Genomic DNA, 23,558 nt, shown 5'->3' on the forward strand with positions numbered 1-23,558 from the left:
TCTCACAGTTCAAGCTACTGAATACCATTTCTCCCCAAGAGAGATACTTTAACTGAACTGGCATTATGACAGCCAAATCAAAATACTCCACACCATAAAATGAAACAACCCTCTGGTGGAAGTGTTTCATTCTTTGGCTGTCATATTGCTCACTGGATTTAAGAGAGGACATTTTAAACTGTGGTAGATATGGAAAGATTTCACTTAGCACATTTCCATGGCAACTAAATACTCTATTATACATGTCTGAGCTGTTATCAGCAACTAGAAACCTGATTAACATTGATTTAACAGTGCACAGTATGAAGGGCACACATTTTTCCTTGCATGCGCTCCCATCTTGTGATTTACAACCTTGAGGATAAATCAAACTTTTTTTTTTTTAATCCCCAAGCTGAAAATTTGCTGACAGTCTGCTTTGGGATGTACTCTCCAAGCCCTTAAAACAGCAGACGAAGTATCAGTTTAGGGAAAGCGTCACCTCTGGGCCAGCCCCAAGGCTCAGACCTTAGCACGGTGATGTGGCAGACTTGGGTACACCAGCGAGGCAAGATGCTCGAGTTCCCAACAGAATTAAAGACAACTGCTGCTCTGTGCCTACCCCTGCCAGCCGCTGAATGGCTCTGAGGTAAAGTCTTGGATGAATTTTCCTTCCAGTCATTGGGAGCAGTGAGGGTTCCCCTGATGCCATCTAGGCATCTGGGGTGGAGGAATAATAATTAGGAAAACAAGCTGGAGGACTGTACGCTTCTAGCACTTATCTGGACACAAAAGGCACCACTCCTAACCTTGTACTTTATACACCAGTTCCTAACCACCCAGATGGTCCTGCACCTCTGCCAGGGTTCCTCTCCCTTGATGGATTTGACCGAAGTTCAGCAGAACCGTTGACACCATAGTAGGAGACGACTATTCTACCAAATTTCAGCCAAATCTGTTCCTGGGGAGGGCCACCAATACATGGATATAGATAGACTGATAATGTACCTAAAAAATAAATAAATGACAGTACTGAATGTACAGGGACCATTCTAATATGGAGAAGATAACTAAAAAAAAAAAAAAAAAGCAATAAAGCAGAGTGGCTTACCTGTAACAGATGTTCTCCTAGGACAGCAGGATGTTAGTCCTCACACATGGGTGACAGCGGATGGAGCCCAGCACGGAAAACTTATGTCAGAGTTTCCAGAACTTTGACTGGGTACACTGAGCATGCCCAGCATGCCCCATACCATGCATGGTCCCTCTTCAGTCTCGTAACATAGAATTACGATAAAAATAAAACAATAATAGGAGAACCCCCAACTCCGAGGGATGGCGGGCAGGTTTCGTGAGGACTAACATCCTGCGGTCCTAGGAGAACACCTGTTACAAGCAAGCAACTGGGCTTTCTCCTAGGACAAGCAGGATGGTAGTCCTTACATGGGTGAATCCATAGCTACAGGCTGCTCCCCAACACAAAAGAGGACCAATAGACACCTAACCAGGTGCCAATCGGCACACCACCGGTGTTGTTGGTAACAGAGAGGGAGACAGCCTGAACCGAAACAATGGATCCTAGGCAGGGAGAGTTGGGTTCTACACCTCAAGGAGATTCTGGAGAACAGACTGGCCGAACCTACTGTCATGTCGGCCATCCCTATCCAGACAGTAATGTGATGAGAATGTGTGGAGAGAACTTCACGTCACAGCCCTGCAGATTTCCTTCATGGGAACTGCTCGCAAGTGGGCCACTGACATTGCCATGGCTCTGACAGAATGAACATTGACATGACACCCAAGATGCAGTCCCGCCTGGGCATAACAGAAGAAGATGTAATCTGCTAGCCAATTGGATAGTGTCTGTTTGGCAACAGCAACTCCCAATCTATTCCTATCAAAAGAAACAAAAAGTTGGGTAGACTTTCTATGGGCTTCTGTCCGCTCCAGGTAGAAGGCTAAGACTCTCTTGCAAACCAAACTGTGCAGTGCTCACTTGCCTTGGTGCGACTGGGGCTTGGGAAAAAATGTTAGCAGGACAATTGACTGGTTAAGATGGAAATCAGTCACCACCTTAGGCAGAAACTTAGGGTGCATACGCAAGACCACCCATGTTAAAACTTCGTACAAGGTGGATAAGTCACTAAAGCCTGGAGCTTGCTGACCTGCCCACTGACGTGACTGCCACCAAAAATATGACCTTCCAGATCAGGTACTTCAGGTCACAGGTGTGCAGCGGCTCAAAAGGAGCTTTCATCAGCTGAGCGAGCATCCCAAGACACAGCGAGAGGCCTTAGGGGAGGCTTCAACTGAAGCACGCCCCGCATGAAGCGTACAATGATAGGTTTACCATCTACACCTTGGTGGTATGCTCCAACTGCACTTAGGTGAAATCTTAACGGAGTTGGTTTTTAGGCCAGTCTCCGATAGGTGCAAAAAGTAGTCAAGAAGTTTTTGTGTGGGGCAGGAGAAAGGATCTAGGGCCTTTTGCTCACACCACACAGAAAACCTCCTCCACTTCAGTCCGTAGGACTTTCTAGTGGAAGGCTTTCTAGAAGCTACGAGGACCCGAGACACATATTCAGAGAGATCCAGCGGCTGCAGAGTCAGCCTCCAACATCCAGGCTGTGAGTGACAGGGCCTGGAGGTTGGGATGCCGCAGCCTGCCCTGATCCTGTGTGATGAGATCTGGGGAAGTCCCCAGACTGATCGGTTTACGAAGGAGTGGAAACCAGATCTATCTCAGCCAATGAGGGGCTATGAGGATCATAGCCCCCTAGTCCTCTCAAAGCTTCAGGAAGTGATGATATGCATTCAGAAGACCCTTGCCCCAGTGGTGAACAAAGGCGTCAGAGGCTGGTTTGCCATCTGGCATGTACAGGGAGCAGAACTGAGTCACCTTTCTGTTCCAGGGGGATGCAATCAAGTCCATGCCTGGGTTCCCCCAGAGTTGGAAGATCCGATTCGCCACCTCCTGGTCCAGTGACCACTCATGGGGTCTGAAGGCTCAACTCAGTCTATCTGCTATCATGTTCTCTGTTCCGGCCAGATACATGGTCCAGAGCATCATTCCATGGGACAGAGCCCAGGACCAGATCTGGACTGCTTCCTGACTCAGGAGGAATGACCCCATGCCTCCCTGCTTGTTGACAAACTATATTGCCACTTAATTGTCTGTCTGGATCAGGACAACTTTGTTGGCAGCCGATCTCTGAAAGCCCATAGAGTGTACCTGATCACCCGAGCTCTAAGAAGTTGATTTGACACTGTGCTTCCTGGGCAGACCACAGACCCTGAGTGGGGAGCCCATCTAAATAAGCACTTCACCCCAGTGTGGACACATCCATGGTAAGGACAATTTGAGGGGGGGGGGGGGAAGTTTGGAAAGGTATCCCCCTGTTCCAAATTCAAGAACACCTGCCACCAGGACAAGGAGTCCTGGAGAGATGGAGTGATGTGGATGCAAGCCTGGAGGTCCTGGGTGGCCTGGCACCACTGCGATCTCAAGGGGCGGCTGGCTTATGCTCCCTACAATCCAGTCAAAACCCTTTCCTGAGATTTGGCTGGGGCACCATTTGGGCTTGGGAGCTCACTGCTGCCTGGGACAGCCGTGGGAGCTTACCCTTTGTGAACAGGTGCAAGGGGAGAGGATAGTACTTCCTCTGGCGGTAGAAATACCTCCTTTGACCCTGTCTCGCAGACCTCCTGGCTGAGGAGGGCGGGTCCGAAGTGCTGGCGGAGATATGCTGGAGGGTCTTCATGGTGATCCGGCAACTGGACCACCGCATCCCTCACCTTGCTCCAAAGAGATTCTCTCCTGTACATGGCAGGTCAGAGAGTCTTTCCTGCACCTCCGGTCGGACATCCGAGGCCTGCAGCCATGTCATTCTGTGGGCGCCAATTCCCGCTGCAGTCTTGAAAACATCATAGGTGGAACACACCTCGTGTTTCCGCACTCCAGGCCCTGATGTATCAGCGACAGAAAGGTGTCTTGCTTCTGTCGAGGCAGCCATCTGACCTCCTCCTGCACCTGCCTCCAGAGGTTGCAAGAGTACTGGCTCATATAGAGCTGGTAGGAGGCAATGCGGGCAATAGGCATTGCACCCTTGAAAGACTTTTCTCCCAAGAGTGTCCAGCACTCTGTGATCCTTCCCTGGGGGTGCTGAGACATGGGTCTGAGAGCATCTGGCCTTCTTGAGAATGGATTTGACCACTACCGACTGGTGTGCCAGCTGACGCTTTTTGAATCCAGTAGCCTTTTGGATGAGGTAAATCCTATTCGCCTTCCTACACACAGGAGGTACTGTGAGGGAGGTGCTCCTAAATCCTCAGCAGCAGCACCTTAAAGATCTCATGCTCTGGGATCACCACGATTTCTTTAGGAGCCTCCACAAACTGGAGGATTTCCACCACCTTCTGCCAGACGTCCTCTTCCATCATCAACTGAAATGGGATGACCTCCACCTTCACCCACACAAAACCTGGGAAGGTCAAGTCCTCAGAAGAGAGGACTTGACCTCAGGAGGAGATGGCTCTGAGGGGAGACCTTCAGAGTCCTGTGAGGATTCTGTCATTTCCCCCCCCCCCCCCGGGGTCATATGGGGCCTCGTCCTCACTGAAATCCACAAGGGATGGGGCCCTGTGTGCTCAGCCTTTGTCCAGAGGCCTGGGCACCAGTGGCACCGGAAAAGCTGGATGGCGGGCATCAGGCTGCAGTGTCAGCACCAGCTTCACTGGAGCTTCCTCTTCCTCGGAGGAACCGGCAACAAGCACCGCATCGAGTGGGGGGAACCGGCACCAGCTGGGTCAGTAACACTTAGATGAGCACATCGAGACACTCCAGCAGCGGTTCCAACAGAGGGAGAGTGCAGGTACCAGTGCAATCAATGCCACCAGGTCAATGCCCTACAGCGCCCGATTGACCGCCAGCTGCACTGTGCGCTCCAACTCCTCCTCAAAAATTGCCAATGCCAAAATGGACTGGGAGGCAGGAGGGGTGGCCAGGTCTTCCTTGGAGCCCCAAGGTGGATCAGCGACTGACATTAGGACTGGTGGAGACCATTGTGGAATCCTGGCATCGATAGAGGATAGGTACTCCTCGCCGTGGGGTTGCTTCAGGGGCATTATGGCAAGTGCTGCGCCAACTCAAGCCCGCCACCATGCATCAATAGTGACCAGTGCAGCTGCTTCTTTGGCTTCCCTCTGTGCTTGCCCGGTCTTTCCCCGGTGCTGAGGTCGAAGACGACGAACCCGATGTTCTCAATCTGGAAGAGACTGACAGGGGCCGGTCCCTGGCTCCCCTATCCGCTGGTGGCATCGACTGAGCAGACAGCCCCACCGATGTTGATGGCTCGGTGTCCATTGGTCAGGGTCCACGGTCTTTCGGCATCAATGCCGCCGATGCCTATGCATGGTCTCTCTAAGCCCAAAGAGCTTCTCCATCTTGTCGAGGTGAGCGCGATGGCCCTTCAAGGCCGTTGGGTCACACAGGCAGCACCCCTGGATGTCCTGCGATGCCTCCAGGCAGAGGCTGCACACGTTATGCGGGTCCATGATGGACATCATCCTCAGGCACTGAGGGCACAGATGAAACCCCAACAAGGCCATGATGAAACAAACTGAAGGGGCAAAAAACAACAATGGAGGCGGTGGGCGACCAACACCAGTGGGCACTGCCACGGGGAATGGAAGCAAAAAAAGTATACTGAATTGCCAAAAAACGGACACAGGGGAACTGAAAAGGACCCGCCCCACGGGGGGTGGGGGGGCCCAAACAATGATCAATGGAAATTTTCCAAAACATTTTTAACACACAAAAAACAAGTTCAGTAACTGCGATGTGAAAGCAACGCAGAAAAAAAAAGACTGAAGAGGGACCCCGCATGGATGCCTGGTCTAAGGCATGCTGGGGTCCTTTGACATAAGTTTTCTGTGCCAGGCTCCATCCATTGATGTCACCCATGTGTGAGGACTACCGTCCTGCTTGTCCTAGGAGAAAAAAATTATACAAAAACTGAAAGCACAGTCTAAAATACAGGTGGGGCAATTTCAAAGGGATCTAAGTAGGGAATTAAAGATCTCCAAAGGTGAAAAATGACACTCCTCAATCTGGCTAAAAGTGTGTGTATGCTTTTACCAGATTGAAAAGAGGGTGAGTGGACTAGGGGATTAAACTAAACACATACATATTGTTGATCCCCCTACCTCTCCCAACTAGAACAGAGGCAAAAGGTACTTAGACATAAAAGTACCTGTTCGCTGTGCTATGTGCCTCCACTCAAAATTGCTCTGTGTACGTTCAAACATTTGTAAAAATCCAACAAGTCAAATTCACAGGCTTTTCTCAGGATTGAGCGTCCTTTATTTTGACTGCAAAAAAAAAAAAAAAAAGTCCCCCGATTTCTGTATTTTAATGAGAAACCAATCCTGGTTATACACTGTTTGCTCCACTGTTAAACTCAGAAGTCCTAGGTACTCAAGATGAAGTTAAAATATCCATAAAATTTTATTTATTATTAATTTTTATATACCAAAGTTTCATGATAACATATCATATCGGTTTACATTAGTTAACAAATATTCATTTAAAAGTATTTGCATTTCCAAAATTAAATGAAGAGAAGTAAATACAAAGTTTCATAATAAGCTAATAAAAATAATAATAAAATAATCATACAATTTAAACAGTTAAAGAAGCAGAACAGTAAGAGCAGAGAATACAATTAACTAAATATTTATATTAAAGGGGGTATATAATCCTTAGGTTAAAACTCTTGGAAGGTTTGTTTGAATAGCCATGTTTTAATACCCTTTTTAAATATTTTAATGTCCGATTCCATCCTTAGTTCCTGTGGTAGAGAGTACCTTTCCCCAAAAGAAAAGTTCTTGGACATGCTTACATCATTTGTAATTTCCTGTAGATCTACAAGTTTTCCAGCACAATAAAGAAAAGTCAGATCTAATTTTGTGTGATTTTGTTGGTGTTCCACACATTCTGTGAATCGGTGTGTGCATGGTACCCTTGTGTCATATTGCCAGAAAGTTGAGGCCTAGGTCTAACTCTCCCCTGTGATGGGATATTTCCTGTTTTCTCTCTCAGTTCACAAGCAGAGAATCCAAATGCCAACCAAGACCTGTAAGTGCAGTTGTGTAACCCCCGTGGGGTTGCCTTAGCCCGACAGGCTGAGAGCGATATAATAAAAACGTGTCTAGTTCAGCTCCGTATCAAGATACCTTTTTTCAAAAGATCCAGCCTCAGCCGGGATTTATCTGAATATTCACCAACACAAAAGTATTCAAAGATGTTGCCAAAAATACCTAAAAAATATAAATCTGCAAAATATTTGCCTATGAACTATGTCAAAAAGATTAAATTGGGGGGGGGGGGGAGCAAGATGGTGGACACGTGCTGTCAGGACTCCACCTTAAGATCTGGGCTTGGGGCTTCCTCCTGACCTCTGTATCATTGTGAAATGTACAGCAAAGATTTACCCCATCAAGGTGGCACCATCTCAGGAGGCTGGCGCAATTGATTCCTTTGTGTTGTGGACAGTGCAAGTTGGCTTGGTCAAGAGTAGAAGTTTGTGGTTGCAAGAGGGGCCAGCAGAGCTTACAGTCCACTCAGCTGATACCTTATTGAGTTCAGAGGGGCGATCTCTCCTACCACCAAATGCTATGGGGTTCCCTGGCTCCTCCATTGGCCTCAATGCCAGATAATGACATAAGACAAGAGGTTGCAGTGCAGCAGCGAGTCAGCTCTGCTATGGCAGAGTCTCCAGAACAGTCAGCAGCCGGGCCCTGCCACAGAAGTTATGCAGGAAAAGTGGGGACCTTTGTTTTCCGTTTTTATTTTATTTTCAACGTTGTAACAAAAAAAAAAAAACAAAACAAAAAAACAAAAACAAACAAAAAATAAACATCAGCAGAAAAGACTTCCACTGATTTTTCTCCTGTGTTATACAACAAAGCCATTTTTCCCACTGTTTTGTGTTACAACATTGAAAATTAAATAAAAACTGAAAACCAAGGTCCCTAAGGAAGGAGTAAGACTGGAGTGCAAAGATTTGATAGAGAGAGCAGAGAGGTCCCAAGAACATGCCAGCCCCTGTAAAGTTTGTATCTGCTCCCATGCTTGTAGTTCTTAACTCTGCTTTACTCCAGGAAATCTGCTTTGTGGTGGCTAGAACGGAAGCCTCGTTGACTGGCTGTTTCGAATTTTGTGTCTTCCCCAGTGATACTATTATGAAACTGCAGTCTCTACATTTTAAATGTTCAGCATTTGATCATTGACTGCAAGGGTATGAGGAGATCCCTTCAATCTATTAAAATTTCCCTAATGGAGGACCACCTTAGTTTGCATCATAAAAACAAGAAATGCTAGAAAGATACTATGGAAAAAGCAAATCTATGGTTTGTTAATTTCCCCTATGATTTTTTTTCTAAAGATATGTAAATATTTGAGTGAGCTTTTGAAGTTTCCTGTGGAAGCATTACCTCCTACTGTGAGAGTTCACTATGTGCCAGTACCTTCAGGATGCATCTCGCGCTAGTGGATCAAGGGGTACACATCAGTTCAGGAAGGGAGTTTTAATCCGATGTACTACTGGGGCAATCACACAAAGAGGTGGTGGCAAGGGCCACACTGATTGTTTTGGAAGCTGAGAGAACTGGATCTTGAGAAATTTTTCCTAACATAAAAATATTTTATTTTTCAGTCAAAAGATATGAGTTTTTCACGATCCTGTAAGACTACTCAAGTAGCACTCCTGACCATATGTTCCATGGTTGATTAGTTAGGGGTAGGGTTCCTTTAAAATATATAATTATCAAGGGGCATGTTTTTTGGTTTTTTTATCCATTTCAGTTGAACAAGTTTTTGGAAGATCGTGAAGCTTATAAATCAAATGGGATGCACTCTTAAAGCAAGTTTGGCTTTAGATAGAATGACTGTGTCCTACCTTTATGACTGTATAACATAGTAACTTAGTTTGGCTTTCTTACGCAATACACAACAAATAGGAAAAAAGTATGTTATATTGAGAAATTACTACTTACCTGATAATTTCCTTTTCTTTAGGACAGTCAGATGAATCCAGAACAAGTGGGTTATGTACCTCTACCAGCAGATGGAGACAGAGCAAAAACTGTTGTCACGGTATATAACCCCTGCAGTGACATCAGACTGCCAGTATTCTTTTCAAAAACAACTCTTGACAGACTAGCAAAATATTTCATTAAAAACAGATAACCATTTCAATACTCAGCCAACAAGCAACATTGCTTCTCAGACAAGAATGTAATAACACTAGTCTAAGGACTGGAGTAACATGTACCAGTATTCCCTGTAACATGTAGGCATACAGGAGAATCATTATGCAAAATTGGCAGTTAAGGGAGAGAAGCTGGATTCATCTGACTGTCCTAAGAAAAGGAAATTATCAGGTAAGTAGTAATTTCTCATTTCTTAGCATTCAGTTAGATGAATCCAGAACAAGTGGGATGTACCCAAGCTACTCAAGAATAGGTGAGAGGCTGCCCATGGTCCAGTCAAAAAAATGGCTAAGTCTTCCTGGGCCTGCACATCTAGACAATAATACCTGGAAAATGTGTGCAAGGAGGACCACATCGTAGCTTGGCAAATATCAACGGGAGACAACAATCTAACTTCTGCCCATGACACCTGCCTAAGCCTAGTGGAATGAGCCCTAATATGACTATGTGGATGCTGGGAAACTGTTACCTATGCAGCCATGACTACCTCCTTTATCCAGTGAGCTAGTGTAGCCCATGAGGCTAACCTCTCCCTGTCTAGAACCACTGTGAAAGAAGAACAGGCGATCAGACTACCGCAAAGGCTTAGTAACCTCTAGTACCTGACAATAAGTCGCCTCTTGACATCCAAGGGTCACAACAGATGATACTCCTCTACATCTCTCTCTCTGATCAGAGATGGCAGGGATATGGCTGATTCGAGTGAAAGCGAGTGACCACCTTCAGTAAAAAGGAAGGAACAGTATATGCAGCTGTTCTGCCCCTGGAGTCACCTGGAAAAATGGCTCACTGCAAGTCAAGGCCTGCAATTCAGAACCCTATACGCAGAACAATTGCCATAAGGAACACAGTTTTCGAGGTCAGCAATTGCAAGGACAGAATACGTAGCGGTCTAAACTTAGGGCCTGCCAAAAAATCCCCCCCAAAATTTAAGACTCCATAGGGGCAACCGGAAACCACAAATGAGGACAAAGATTTTCACTCCTTTCAGAAAACGGGCTACATCAGGATAAGCTGACAAGGATCCACCATTTACCTAACCACTAAAACAGGCAAGAGCTGCTACTTGTACCTTAAGGAATTGAGCGCCAAGCCTTTATTCAAGCCATCCAGAAAAAATTCCAAATGAGCAGAATCTTGACCAAGGAAGGAAGAGTACCTTGATACTCGCACCAGACCCCAAAATTCTCCAAACCCACACATAGGCCAAGGAAATGGAAAACTTTCTAGCTCTTAGCAAGGTGGAAATCACTGCCGCACAGTATACGTTTCAGCAAGCGAGCCCTTTCAAGGGCCATACTGTAATACAAAATAGAGTCTGATCTTCATGAAGAACAGGTCCCTGCTGCAACAGGTTCTTGTGCGCTAGAAGTCGAAGAGGCGAATCCACCAAGAGCCTTTGCAGATCTGCATACCATGGTCTCCTGGGCCAATCTGGAGTGACCAAGAGCACCATCTCCCTGTGGCATTCGATCCTTCAAATCAATCTACCCAACATGGGCCATGGAGGAAAGGCATACAGCAATTTGTCTTCTGGCCACTCCTCCTCTAGGGCATCTATCTCCAATGACTTCGGATCTCTCCTGCGGCTAAAGAATCGTGGAACTTTCGCATTGCGCAAAGTCGATAACAGGCCTAGGAATGGGAGACCTCAGTGATCCTGAATCAGCTGAAATGCCTTGTCAGACAACTCCCACTCTCCTGGGTCCAATCTCTCCCTGCTGAGAAAGTCTGCTCTTTCATTGTCTTTGTTTGCAATATTAGAGGCTGAGATCATCTGGAGATGCACCTCTGCCCATTCCATAAGTTGATCTAAATCCTGTGATATTTGTTGGCTCTAGGTACCTCCCTGCTGATTGATGTAAGCCATAGTCATAGCATTGTCAGACATTATTCGGACTGATTAATCCTGTAGTTCGTCGCCAAACTGTAAACATGCCAACCGGACTGCCCTGGCTTCCAGCCGATTGATGTTCCAGAGACTCTTCTGCACTCCAGCACCCTTGGATTGTCAGCTCCTGACAGTGAGCTCCCCAACCAAAGAGACTCGCATCTATTGTCAGTACTAGCGGTAGAGTTAGAGAAACTCCCTTCCACAGGTGATCGGCCTGCAGCCACCACTACAGTTGGGAGGAGACCTCAATTGGCAAGTGGAGCCGAATTGAACAGGCCTGAGAATGCCAGTTCCACTGAGACAGCATATGTGCTTCCGCCCACGGTACCACTTCCAGGGTCACCGCCATTAAGCCAAGTACCTGCAAGTAAGACCATATTATCAGGCACAGAGTGTTCAACAGACTGAGCTGAGCTAGTAACTTCTGAATTCGAGCTTCTGACAGGAACACCTTTCCCTGCTTTGTGTCAAACTGAACTCAGAGTTTCACCACCCAGCCAAGGTTCTGCAACAGGGAAATCACCTTGTGAGCCACCAGGCGGCTCTCTTCCAGCGACTTGGCTCGAATCAGCCAGTCGCCCAGATATGGGTGTGCTAGGAATCCATCCTCTCTCAACTCTGCCGCAACTACCACCATTACCTTGGAAAAGGTTCTGGGAGCGGTGGCCAGACCAAAGGGCAGCACCTTTTGAAAGTGGTGTCCCTGAATGGTGAATCTTATAAAGCATTGAGTTCTAGTCTGATAGGAATGCGAAAATACACTTTGGACAGATCCAGGGAGGTCAAAAATGCCCCCAACTGCACAGCTGTTATCACCGAATGCAAGGGTTCCATGCAAAAATGTTTCATCTGCAGATGACTGTTGATACCTTTAAGGTCCAGGATGGGATGAAAGGAGCCCTCCCTTCTTTGGCACGATGAAATAAAAGGAATGTCGCCCCATATTTTCTTGAGACATGGACTCTGGGACCACACCCTCAGACTGAGGAGCCTTGCCAATGTAGTCTCCACCGCCTGCTTCTTCTGCAGGGAGTCACAGGGAAACTCCTTGAACACATCCCGAGGAACACTGCAATACTTCATCGCATATGCTTCTCATATCACTTCAGGACCCACTGATCCGATGTGATTTCAACCCACCTGATAAAAGAGAGAGGCATCCCTCTATCTTCTACTCCTGGGGGTGAGTTGGCAAGCCTTCATTGGAAGGTTTGGGAGATTCCACTACCCAAGCCTGCGCCCCTTTCTGGGTTGTCTGAGATGAAAGAACTGAGAAGTACCGAAAGGTTGAGTCCTCTGAAGGTCGCTCCTCTATAGGAGTCGAAAACACCTGGATCCTCTAGCACGACCTCTCATGTTAAAGGAGTGCTGCATCTGCTTATCCTCTGGCAAAAGGAGGAACTGGAGATTCACCCCACTTACTGGCCAGTTTCTCCAACTCACTCCCAAAACGGGCAATTTAGTGAGGTTAGCCTTGGAGGTTGCATCAGCCGACCAATTTCTTAACTATAACTGATGCCTGGCCGCTACCACAGAAGCCACCCCTTTGGCTGAAGTGCAGATGTAATTACAGCCTACATCTGCCAAAAAGGTAGCAGCTGGTTTCATAACTGCCCTGGAGTTTATCCCAGAGTCATCAACCTCCTGGGAGAGAAGCAAACAAGAGCAAGCCACCAAAGGACAACAAGAAATGATCTGCAAGTTCATTGTCACTGCTTCAATGCTTGCTTAGAAAGATTCTCTGTCCTTATCAAGAGCATTCTTTAAGGCTGCTCTTCCTTCCATGGGAATAGTGAGCCTCTTGGAGACTGCACACACAAGTGCATTTACAACCCGATCCCCTCTGAAATTAGCTTCTGAGGCGCCCCAATTCAAGATCAATCAATTCCTGAATGGTTTCCATCACAGGGAAAAAAACAAGAGGCTTTATGCAAGGAAACTTTGGCTCAGACCTAGAATCTGCCCCTGGAACCCTAAGCATTTCCAAGGTCTGGGAGATCAGAGCTGGCAGTTCATCTCGAGGAAAGAACCATAGCATAAGTTCCATATGTTTCTAATCCTGGAGGAATTTCTCCATCCTCAAGAGAGTCAGGATTGGCATCATCAGCTCTGCCATCTGGATCTCTATCAGGAGATCCCGCTGCAGATCTAGGAGTACTCTGGTGTTTAACAGAAGGTCCAGGCAAGGTTTCTACCTGCGCCTCCACGCTGGGATCATTGGACATGGTTGAAGACTGTGCCTGAAGAAAAGATTGCAACCCCTGGAAAAATTCTACTCAAGAAAAGTAGACGTATCCAAACCAGGAGGCAATTGAGGTGCACTTACTGAGTTACCATCCCCTTCTGAGGAACCAGTTAGGAGAGTTCCAAATTCAAGCACCCCACTTGAGTTGTCTTTACTGAGACCTACATCTGGCTGGGAAGAACCAGGTTTAGTGAAATCAGAGGAAGATAATTCTCCCCGAGTCTCCAAACAGCGCTGGCACAAGTTAGTGGGCACTCCTGGATAAGATGCCCTAATATGAAAGGCAATGTAAAAGAGAAAGGAGCTTAGGCTTCTTAGGTATAAGCACCATTATGGCCAACAGTGTGCTCAGTAGCGGCTGAGGTGTGCGTGCATGCGTTTTATATATATACACATCTACTTATGCGCTCAAAAATCAGGCATCCAACACTTAGGTGAGCTACACCTAGGCGCCTAACCATGCATCCAAGACTTAGGTGTCCCAAAGGTAAGTGCCCCAAAAAATGTAAGCGCACAGTACTTGCACAGGTAAGCGTGCAGCCACTATGGTGCCACTTAACTTGGATGCACAGACTAAGGCCAGACTGTGCCTCCAAAAATTAGCTGTGCATCCAGTTGTGCACCCAGACGCGCACACACCGAACAGACAGTCCTGTAGAAGGCAGCCTGAGAAAGCCATAGCGGCCTACCACACGGTGTGCAGTGAAAAAGCCTCGAAGCGAGGCCTAGCCTAAGGAGACTGCTCAACCTGCCAGGCTGCCCACGTTCCTCGACATCCCATGGAGAGGGATGAATGTCAAAATGGCGCACCAAGCACAGCGGACTGGGGGAAAGAGGAAGCCCCTATGCAACAAAGCCTCCATCTCAGTCTCTGTATATTACATTTTTTTTTTTTTTTAACTTACCGGAGCTCAGCCTTACCTGGCTGAGCACAGAGATGGACTCCGGCAGCGTGGGGAGAAGGCAGTGCCGTCATCACTGCGCTTGGCTTCCTGCACCCACTGCCTTTCAGCTGCTTAAGCACTAAGTTCACGCCAGCTGAAAAACCAGTTAATGGAACAAGGCCACTCATCTGAGAGACCACGGAAATCACCTCATGAATTCTGAACTGTGGGAGTGACCATTTGTCATTACTGCAGGAGTGCGCGGGTGGAATTATTTCCTTAATTCTCCTCTCTGAAAATGAAGCATCCCCAGTAGAGAGATACACATCCACCATCTGCTGGAGACGGAGAATACTGGCAGGCTGTCACTATAGGGGTGTATATATACTGTGTTTCAATTTGCTCCGTCTCCATCTGCTGGGAGAGGTGCATAACCCACTTGCTCTGGATTCATCTGACTGGATGTTAAGAATTTCTTTTTTATTTAGTGTAATTGTTCATTGTGCCTCTAGGTAACATACTGTTATATTTATTTCATATGAAATTTTGCCTTGGAGCACGTTAAATTAAAATATAAAGTTAAAAAAAGATAGAATCTATATTTAACCAGACTGAATATGAAATGCAAATTGTCTAATTTGTCAATATTGGTTGACAATATTGATAAGTGAAATTATAACTAAAAGATAAGTGAAATTACTTTGCTCAACATTGTTTGCAACATTGAGAAAGAAAGATTTGTACACAATGCAAATTTTGGAAATCCAATCTGAAAGATGTGTTTGGCTTCAGTAATTGGATTTCCGCCCATCTTAGGTCAGGAGTTTCACTAGAGTTTATCTTCTTTTAATAGCTTTATCTCAGGCTGAATTTATTCCGATTAAACAGATTTATCTCCAAAGCTCTCAGGGCTATGAAGTCTGTATAGCAGATGAATATTACAAGAAAGAATGAATACTCTGACACCAACATCTGGCAGAGCTTAGTGTTAAATGCCTGAGCAGAAAGCTGAATGCTTCTCTCTTCAGTGGGTTTTCTTCAGTTTAAATTTCCACTTTTAAGGTCAATATTTACCTATGTGTTTACTATATCTTCACATTTCCATGAAGAGGCAAGATGAGTGGCCTTGGGGAAAAAACATGCAACATCTTTATATAAAAGATGCTGGATGTCTAAAAAAGGAGTTTTCTTCAAAACTACAATGGATTTCAGGAGGTCAAACGTAGAAGAGGATCATAAAAACAGAGCAAACAGATGGCAATTAAACCAGTGAAGGACTTACAGGAGCAGTACAGAAGGTTGTTATGGATACCCCTAGCCACACAAAACATATTTAGCATCTTCATGTCAATGTGGATTATTTCAGATGGGGTATAGACAGGAGCAGGGTGAGGAATAGTAGGAGTTGGGAAGAATGCAGAGTTCATTGTACAAAGGATCACCTCTGTACCAATAAGGACAGAGTAAAATGGGGCAATAAAGAAAGGAAATGTGCGTTTCGGACTTAACCACATTTCTTCTCTCACTTAGATCCTTTAATGCAAAATAAATCTGCAGAGGGTCTATAGGTTTTTGCCAGAGTGCCTTTGTTTAATGGTACCAACCCCTCCCCCAAGATCCTTCATCAGCAGCATAGTAACGCCCGTCCCCTTACCACAGCTGTTAAGCTCGGGATCAGCTTGACCGAGTTTTTCACCTCCTCCTCCGTCACCTCCACCATGGTGCAGTGATCCTCCTCCAGAGGCAGAGCGTCTTCCCCATGTCTTGTCAACCAAGGATGTAACTTCAGAAATAAGTAAGCAAAACATGAATGTGAGCTGGCTAAAAACCAAACTGCAGATAATTTCATGCCTATAACATATCATCAGTTACTAGTCTGAGGAATAACCCTTATAAATGCATGGTACTAGAACACCTTAGCACGATCGTGTTTCGGACCACTCGGTCCTGCTTCAGGGGAAAACGCTCATCAAAAGGCTGCACTCCATATCCTGTAGCGACTCCAGTCGAACGCTATTCATTTATCAGACATCTGTGGTTAAATAAGAGGTCCTGAATGCAGACCGCGGAAAGGAAGAATTGTTGATTTAACCACAATTGACTGGAAAATGAATAGCGTTCGACTGGAGTCGCTACAGGATATGGAGTGCAGCCTTTTGATGAGCGTTTTCCCCTGAAGCAGGACCGAGTGGTCTGAAACACGATCGTGCTAAGGTGTTCTAGTACCATGCATTTATAAGGGTTATTCCTCAGACTGTTTGCTGCATCAGATGAGTATTACTTTGAAGATTGTTTCATGACTAGCTATATGGGACTGTCTCTTAACGATTATAAAGGATTACTAATTAATTTGCTCCATTTATCCGATGAGATACCTATGTGGGGATCGTGAGCCAGCTTCAGTTGGTTTTAAGAAAAATTTTGAAATATATAAACAAAACTAACATTCAAAAAATGAGTTAAGAATTAAAGTAAATGGACCATCAACCAGAATGAGTTTGATTTAAACACAAACTCATGGAGTGTGGGTCCTAGAAACAATACATGAGCATTGCTATATACGTGTTACAATTGAAAAGTGAAAATTTTGACCAGTGAAACCTACTGTTTTTGTGAGTGTCTATTGGTTCAAAACATGAATTGCTGCTGTGGGGATCGTTCAAGCTTAAGCCAAGAGACTTAACAGGTGCCAGCAAGAATCAGAAGGGCCGGCATGACAGAGCAGGAGAATACTTTGGCCGTAATAGTACTAACGCAGCTGCAAATTATTTCGCATTTAAAACACAAGGATGCTTCAAACAGAAGACCACTCCATAATGCCTTAGGACAGAGCCTCCCTTGGGTTAGTCTCCTCATAGCTCATAGAGAAATTCAACACACAAAGAGCAGACTTTGAAAAAATAAATAAATAAATAAAAAGTGTTCACACCAATTTCTATATGGCCTTTTCTATAAGCAATACAGGGCAAGCTACAAATATCATACAAAATCATTTTGAAATACAGTTAATAACCATTTAAAAATATAACATTGAAAATATTTAAAAAAAAATCTACTTTCATTTAAATCAAATACAGTCTCCAAGCCTGTTACATAAATCTCCAAAACTCCCACTTAAATTAACCATGACCCAGTTTTTAACAGCAAACAGGACAAGAAACACAAAAAAAAGTCATTGAGCCTATATCAGATCTCTGTATCATCATTCTGGAGATTATTAGCTTCACACCAAGCCATCCCTTCAACCACTAGCAGGATAAGGCATGTTTTTTCCAACCCATGTAACATGCTTTCTGAACTGTAAAGAGTCCTTTAGCTGCCGTAGCCCATTCCAGGAGACTACTCCACAGCTTAAGGCGCAACTGCAGAACAAGCTCTCTTCCGCCACTGCTCTAACCTCACATCTGAAACACTAGAGACTAGCAAAAGCTCCTGCTGGGCAGAACACAGCTGGTTGTCAATTTATGCTTCGCATAGAGTGGGCTAAGCTCATTGTGCACCTTAAAGGAATGGGTAAGGATTTTGGACGTCACACGAGTTTCCAGCAAAGGCCTGTGTAAGGTCCTCAGGAATGGGGGACACATGGTCCCCTCGATTTCTCAGCACCTGTAATGCGAGCAGTGGTATTTTGGATAATCTGGAAATGCTGCAGTTGCTTCTACCTGAACAGTGTTGCACTAATCCAGCCCCAATAATGAGCGCATGGGAGCAGCTGGATGAATGCTGATCAAGTAACCACTGACACTGGGTCCTCTCATACACAACTCCATGTCTAACCGCAGCCCCAAATTCCTGACTCGGTCGCCAGGGTAAAGTGGAGTCGTTTAGCTCAACCTGGAGACCTGCGCCGGTGTCCAGCTCCCTACCCACAAAGCTTCTGACTTAACAGTATTATTTTATTTATAATTTCTGCACATGGCACCCATCTACCACATTTTACAGACTATTTATATTCAATATCTGATGCTCCTCCATCCCTTTGGGGCACAAAATCTGCACATCATTGGCATATAATTGTTAGTTTAAAAGCATTTCTTGAAAAAAAAAGTGTTTTTTTTTTTTACAGTAAAAGGCAGCTGTAAAAGTAATCCTTGGGACTATTTCTATTTAGTGTCAAGGGAAAAGTCTTTCTATTAATGCAACAACCACGATAAGCAAAGAAATAAATACAAAAAAATAGTTAATTTTTTTTAAAAATAAGGACTAAGTTGCAGCTAGAAAATATAACAGGGAGGTTGCATGCCCTTAATAGGGTACATCTCCATGATTATCTTACCAATTACAGATGTTGCATCAATAAATGCAATTGGCAAAGCATAGCAATAGTTTTTCCCCCTTTCGTATTTTAAAATAAATAAATATTTTGAGAAAATATATGCTCTGTATTTACAAAGATGCAAGTTTAAAAAAAAAAAATCATTGCATGGAAGTAAAAAAAAACCCACCGAGTGTGATATGAGTGGGAGACAGTTTTCAGGCCATTAATTTAAGGTTTTTTCTTTATCGATTTATCCTTCAGAATTCACAGACTTTACTCACACGGGTGGGGAGCACAAGCCATGGGAACAACATGAAAACCATGTCCAGAGCATTTATCAAAGGCTCAGCAGAGAGGTTTGTTGCATCCCTTAATTAAAATGTATATTCCAATCCGATTAGACATACATACACACACCCACTCCAAAAAGCAAAACACTGCACTCCAGCCTAAATGAGATTTCAGCAAAGCTGCAAAGGACTCAACAGCTTATGAATATGTCAATTAAAAACCAATCAAGTAAAGCAATTTGGAAACAGGCATTTTTCTCTCTAGTTCTTTTGCTGTCTTACAATTTGCTTTTTTTTTCTCTTTAATTGGACTGACAATTTTTAAAACTGTAACTTCAGATGATTGTTGTTTTTCAAATAATAAAAAAAGGCAAAAAAACTGCATAAAAAAAATGACACCAATGATGCGGGCCTGCGGGGTTGGCTCTATGGTAAATTGGCACCGTGAGTGAAAACCATGGATGGCCCACCACTCCATCCCCAGGTCCTGAAACGGATTATTGGGGAAGGGGAGAAAGGGATTCACAGAAGCCGTAGCTACGAGTGACAGGGTCCTTCTACCCTCTCCCTGTCTCTTACCCCCCTATCCTCACTATCTGCCCCCTGCCTTTTCCTCCCCCACCATCTCCCACTTGCCTCCACTGTGCTACTGCCACCATATCTGCCTGTCCCCCCCCCCCCCGCCATCTCCCTGGGCAAAATGCTGGTTTAGCAGCAGAGCCACTATCTTGCACCTCTTCCTCGGTGTTGGCCCTGTGAGCATATTCAAAACTTGCGGGCTTGCATTTCCAAGTATGCTGATCTTGCGATGCATGAGATCAGCACACAGAAGATGCCAGACCATGAATTTTAAACATACTAGCAGGGGAGGAGTGGCTGGAGTGGCAGCACAGGCTCCTGCTACTCCTTTCAATATCCTGTTAGGGCCAAGGTAAGGTCTGAGCAACCTGATGTGTGGCGTGCACCTCGCTCGGCCTTGAGTGTGTGCAGCACAGGGAACAGCATTCGTGCTAAGCCCAGCTGTCACACAGTACCCTTGCCAACCACTGTGCTCACCCTATCCTGAAGCTAGCACTGCTGATCTGGGAACATTAAAAAAAGGCAGCTCTCTTCTGCATTGTTTATTAGTAAACTAATTAAAATGTTTCACTATCTTCCTTTGTTAAATATACAGTTCATGGTGGTGGAAGGGCTTTAAACAGATAACAGTGAAGAAATACACCTCAAAATAAGGGTACATTATTGCAGTGATCCACAGCTGCCAACAGGCCTGGTCTTCAGGATGACCGAAATATACTAATTAACCTTGTTTTTTGGACCCAAACATACAAAATTTCCTGATGAATATCGCTTGTAGGCATTCTGAAAAACATTCATACCAGAATACCTTACGTTAAAGGCAAAATCAGTGGAAGGACAGAGCAGGCATGCATAGAATTTCATAATTCTAACTCCAGAATTTCATGCACCTTGCCACTCAATGCAAGCAGAGAATTAGCAACCTCATAAATAAGAACACAAACGCTCTTGGCCAAATCTTCCTTTTCAGCATGAGATAGTTCGACTTTAAAGAGCCAAATGTAACATTGGATGTAATTTTATAACCGCATGGATAAATTTGCAAGGCTGTTATATAGCTAAATTACACCAGTTTTCAGAGAAAACTTACCCATAAGTTTGCTTTGAAAATGATCCCATGAAACCTACTTGCATAAAATTGCACTTGCTACTTTGTGCAGGGAAAGCTTTCAGGGAAATTTCAATCCACATAAAGACAACAAACGCGTGCATTAAGTGACACCAAGTTTGCACAGCGAATATACGCGTGAAAGTTCACTTTGAAAACAATCCCAATAAAACTGCCCACACACAATTACACCTGCTATTATGGTGCACAGGAAAATTTCCATGCGTACTTTTGAAACCATGAAAACCCCTGTCCTCTGGGAATGCCTCTGCAGTCTGGGTGAAGTTATGCTGCATGCACAGACAGCAGACGTGCGTGAGCTTACTGAACAAATGGACAGGCAGTTTTATAATGAGCGGTTTCCCCGGGTAAAGCATCTTTTACGTCTTTGAAAACTGTCCTTTTTATGACCAGGCTCCAGTTATTTTGCTTAAAAAAATGTTTTATTGTATATGCTTTGAATGTTTTATCAGTTCTACTCTGCTTTGCGTGGTCATTTACTGGGAAAATGGTATAAAAATACTTGGAAGTAAACAAACCTAAGATAGCTGCATTGTAGTTGAACTTGAAAACCCAAGAGTTACTTTACAGAAACCTTTACTATGATTTACCTTTATTTCAGGAACAGTTATTCTGGTTTCTGGGTTTTTATCCAGCATCCTAAGTACCAGGTCCTCAAGTTCTTCACTAATCTTTGGTCTGATAAAGGAAAAGATCAACTTGTGATTAAGGAAGGAAAGAATTTCATACTTGCTTTATGCACCTCTTAAAAATAACTTAAGCCTTGACAGGCTTAAGTTATTAAGCCTGTCAAGTGTTAACCACTGCACAGATACATACTCTGGCACATATTAAATAAAATACTGACATTTCTAAACACACACTATGCTTGGAAATGAAACATCAAGAAAAATCCGAGGACCTGATTCATCCTTTTTTTTTTGGTTACTGTAATGGAAAAAACCTGAATAGCAGCTGTCAGAACCGCAGGTATCTGTAAGAATTTATTCAGCACAGCCAGCTGGGGGTGGGGGAACGATATTCGGAGCATGTCACTACCCCTTGCATTGTCAATAATTAAATGGTATTTATTTTATTCTTCAGGGTGAGATAACCATCTGAAAAGCAATAGTTGAATGTAATGTTCTTTTTTTTTTTTTTGCTCATTCTTGTCCACTTTAAATGTAAATAAATGTTAATAGTAAAGAAACAAAAATTTGGAGATCTCCATTATTTGCTGTCATCTGTCCCCCAGCAGGGTGCAAGAGAAGAGAGTCTACCCTTGATCCACTGCTCTTCTGTTGCATCTTGCTGTGGGTCAAAGGGCAGCACTGACTGGAAAAAAACATTGGGGATTATTTTATTTAGTTTTAGATTTTAACTTTACCAGATGTTGACAAGATACTTTTTTGGGCTAGGAAGAGCAAGGCTCTGGATTGGACAGAAGAAATCTGGTTTATCTTGGCTCTCTGTACATTAGTGGAACTACAGAGATTATAGATTATCACCAGCCACCACCATATTTCTGCCAACAGAGATTCTCCAAGATGGGACCCTAATGCCTAGAAGGCCCAAGATTTATTGAAGTCGTCAGATTAAGGTAATAAAACAAGACAGGCTTCACATTTTTGTCCAAAGTCTCAGATGGATTTCCAGGCAGCCATGGAAACATTGAAAGCTTTTAAGGAAAATGAAACATATGAATGTCTGACCAGAAAAATTCACAAAGTTATGCAGTGTTACTGTTACATAACCACTCAAGAACGAGGCAAATTAAAAGATACCAAACACTCAAGCAGTCCAGCTTCTCAGAATTTCCTTCTGCCATGCCAAAGGGATATGCAAAAACTGCAGAGGTGGTTAACTCATTCTGTTACACTCAAACATAAACACATTTGCTTCCCAACCTCAGAGTCCACACAGAGTTTCTGGTTATTTAAAATCACGCTTAAAATACAGCAGCACTATTTATACGACAGGACCAAGATATTTCTGCCTTGTGGCTTGAGTTTTCTAAATCCCTTTGTGAAATGCACTTAGCACACAGCTGTGGAGTGGATCTCTTCTGTATTTCCTAGCGATTGCTGAAGTAGATAATGAGTTTCCATGGACTCCTGTAAACAAGAGTGCTCATGCCCCAAGTGCGTCACTATGGTAAAACAAATCCAATACGGTATATGACCAAATATAGCTCATGAATTCCTGAAGGGGCCATGGATGGACTCAAATCAAGCACTGTGTACGCCTGACTGACCAGCTTTATCAAACAAATAGATGCAATTTAGACAGAGGTTGGCATGCTGTTCAGTTTCTCACCGTACCTTAATCAGTTCTCTGGCTTCTTAAACTATGCACAGAGGTAACAAATAATCAAAGTAAATTATTCAGCAAAGGCAATCACTGAATGACACTACACACAGCAAAAGACTCCTCAGCTTAACTCAGCCCATTCAATGTTCATAACTCACTGCAGACAGACTGGGTTGGAAGCCAAACTAAATGAGATACTTTCAAAAGATAATAGCTGTGGGAGATTTTTTTAGAGCAAGCTGCCAGGGGATCTTCTAACAATTTTTGTTGCAGCTCTGTACAACAGACTTGTATTTCATGCTTTCGCAAAGAGGAATTTTTCTCTGCACTTACTAATTGCAAAAACGATAAACCATCCTCAAAGTGGCTTGATCTTGAGGCCATTTTCTTATGTTGCTAAGTTTTGTTTTAACTTTTTTTTTTCTTTTTTAATAAAACAGCCCAAGGGGCAAATTTCATTTAATTCAGAATTCATTTGTACTAGTTTCGGTACTGCCATTCTCTCCAATTGTATTGTACTTTGGCCAACCCCCCCCCCAAAAACCCCAAAATAATCATGTATAATTTCAGACTGTGTAAGATGGGAGGGTAGATACTCAAGTTTGACCTCTCATCTCAAGTCAAATACTTTTTTTGGGCTCAGGGATCTCTTAGGAAGGGTTAAGGATTGCAGCTGAGTAGTTGATATGGACGGGCAGACTAGACAGGCCACAGTGTCTTTTTTTCTGCCGTCATATTTCT

At 44.2% G+C, this 23,558-nt stretch overlaps 1 protein-coding gene across 3 annotated transcripts in view; it reads right to left on the reverse strand.

Moving 5' to 3' along the window:
- The window catches only part of CAMKK1 (calcium/calmodulin dependent protein kinase kinase 1), a 336,761-nt gene that overhangs the window by 60,284 nt on the left and 252,919 nt on the right, over window positions 1-23,558 (reverse strand). For 2 of the 3 annotated variants that reach the window (XM_029612030.1, XM_029612029.1), the window contains exons 13-14: window positions 21,119-21,206; window positions 15,927-16,055 (exon numbers count right to left, since the gene is read on the reverse strand). In XM_029612030.1, coding sequence (XP_029467890.1) covers window positions 15,927-16,055; window positions 21,119-21,206 — 217 coding nt within the window. Of the gene's footprint in view, window positions 1-6,230; window positions 6,349-15,926; window positions 16,056-21,118; window positions 21,207-23,558 lie in introns of all 3 variants that reach the window. The other variant, XR_003858154.1, reaches the window with a different exon arrangement.

The sequence above is a fragment of the Rhinatrema bivittatum genome, chromosome 8, assembly GCF_901001135.1.
Source record: "Rhinatrema bivittatum chromosome 8, aRhiBiv1.1, whole genome shotgun sequence".
Taxonomy (NCBI): domain Eukaryota; kingdom Metazoa; phylum Chordata; class Amphibia; order Gymnophiona; family Rhinatrematidae; genus Rhinatrema; species Rhinatrema bivittatum.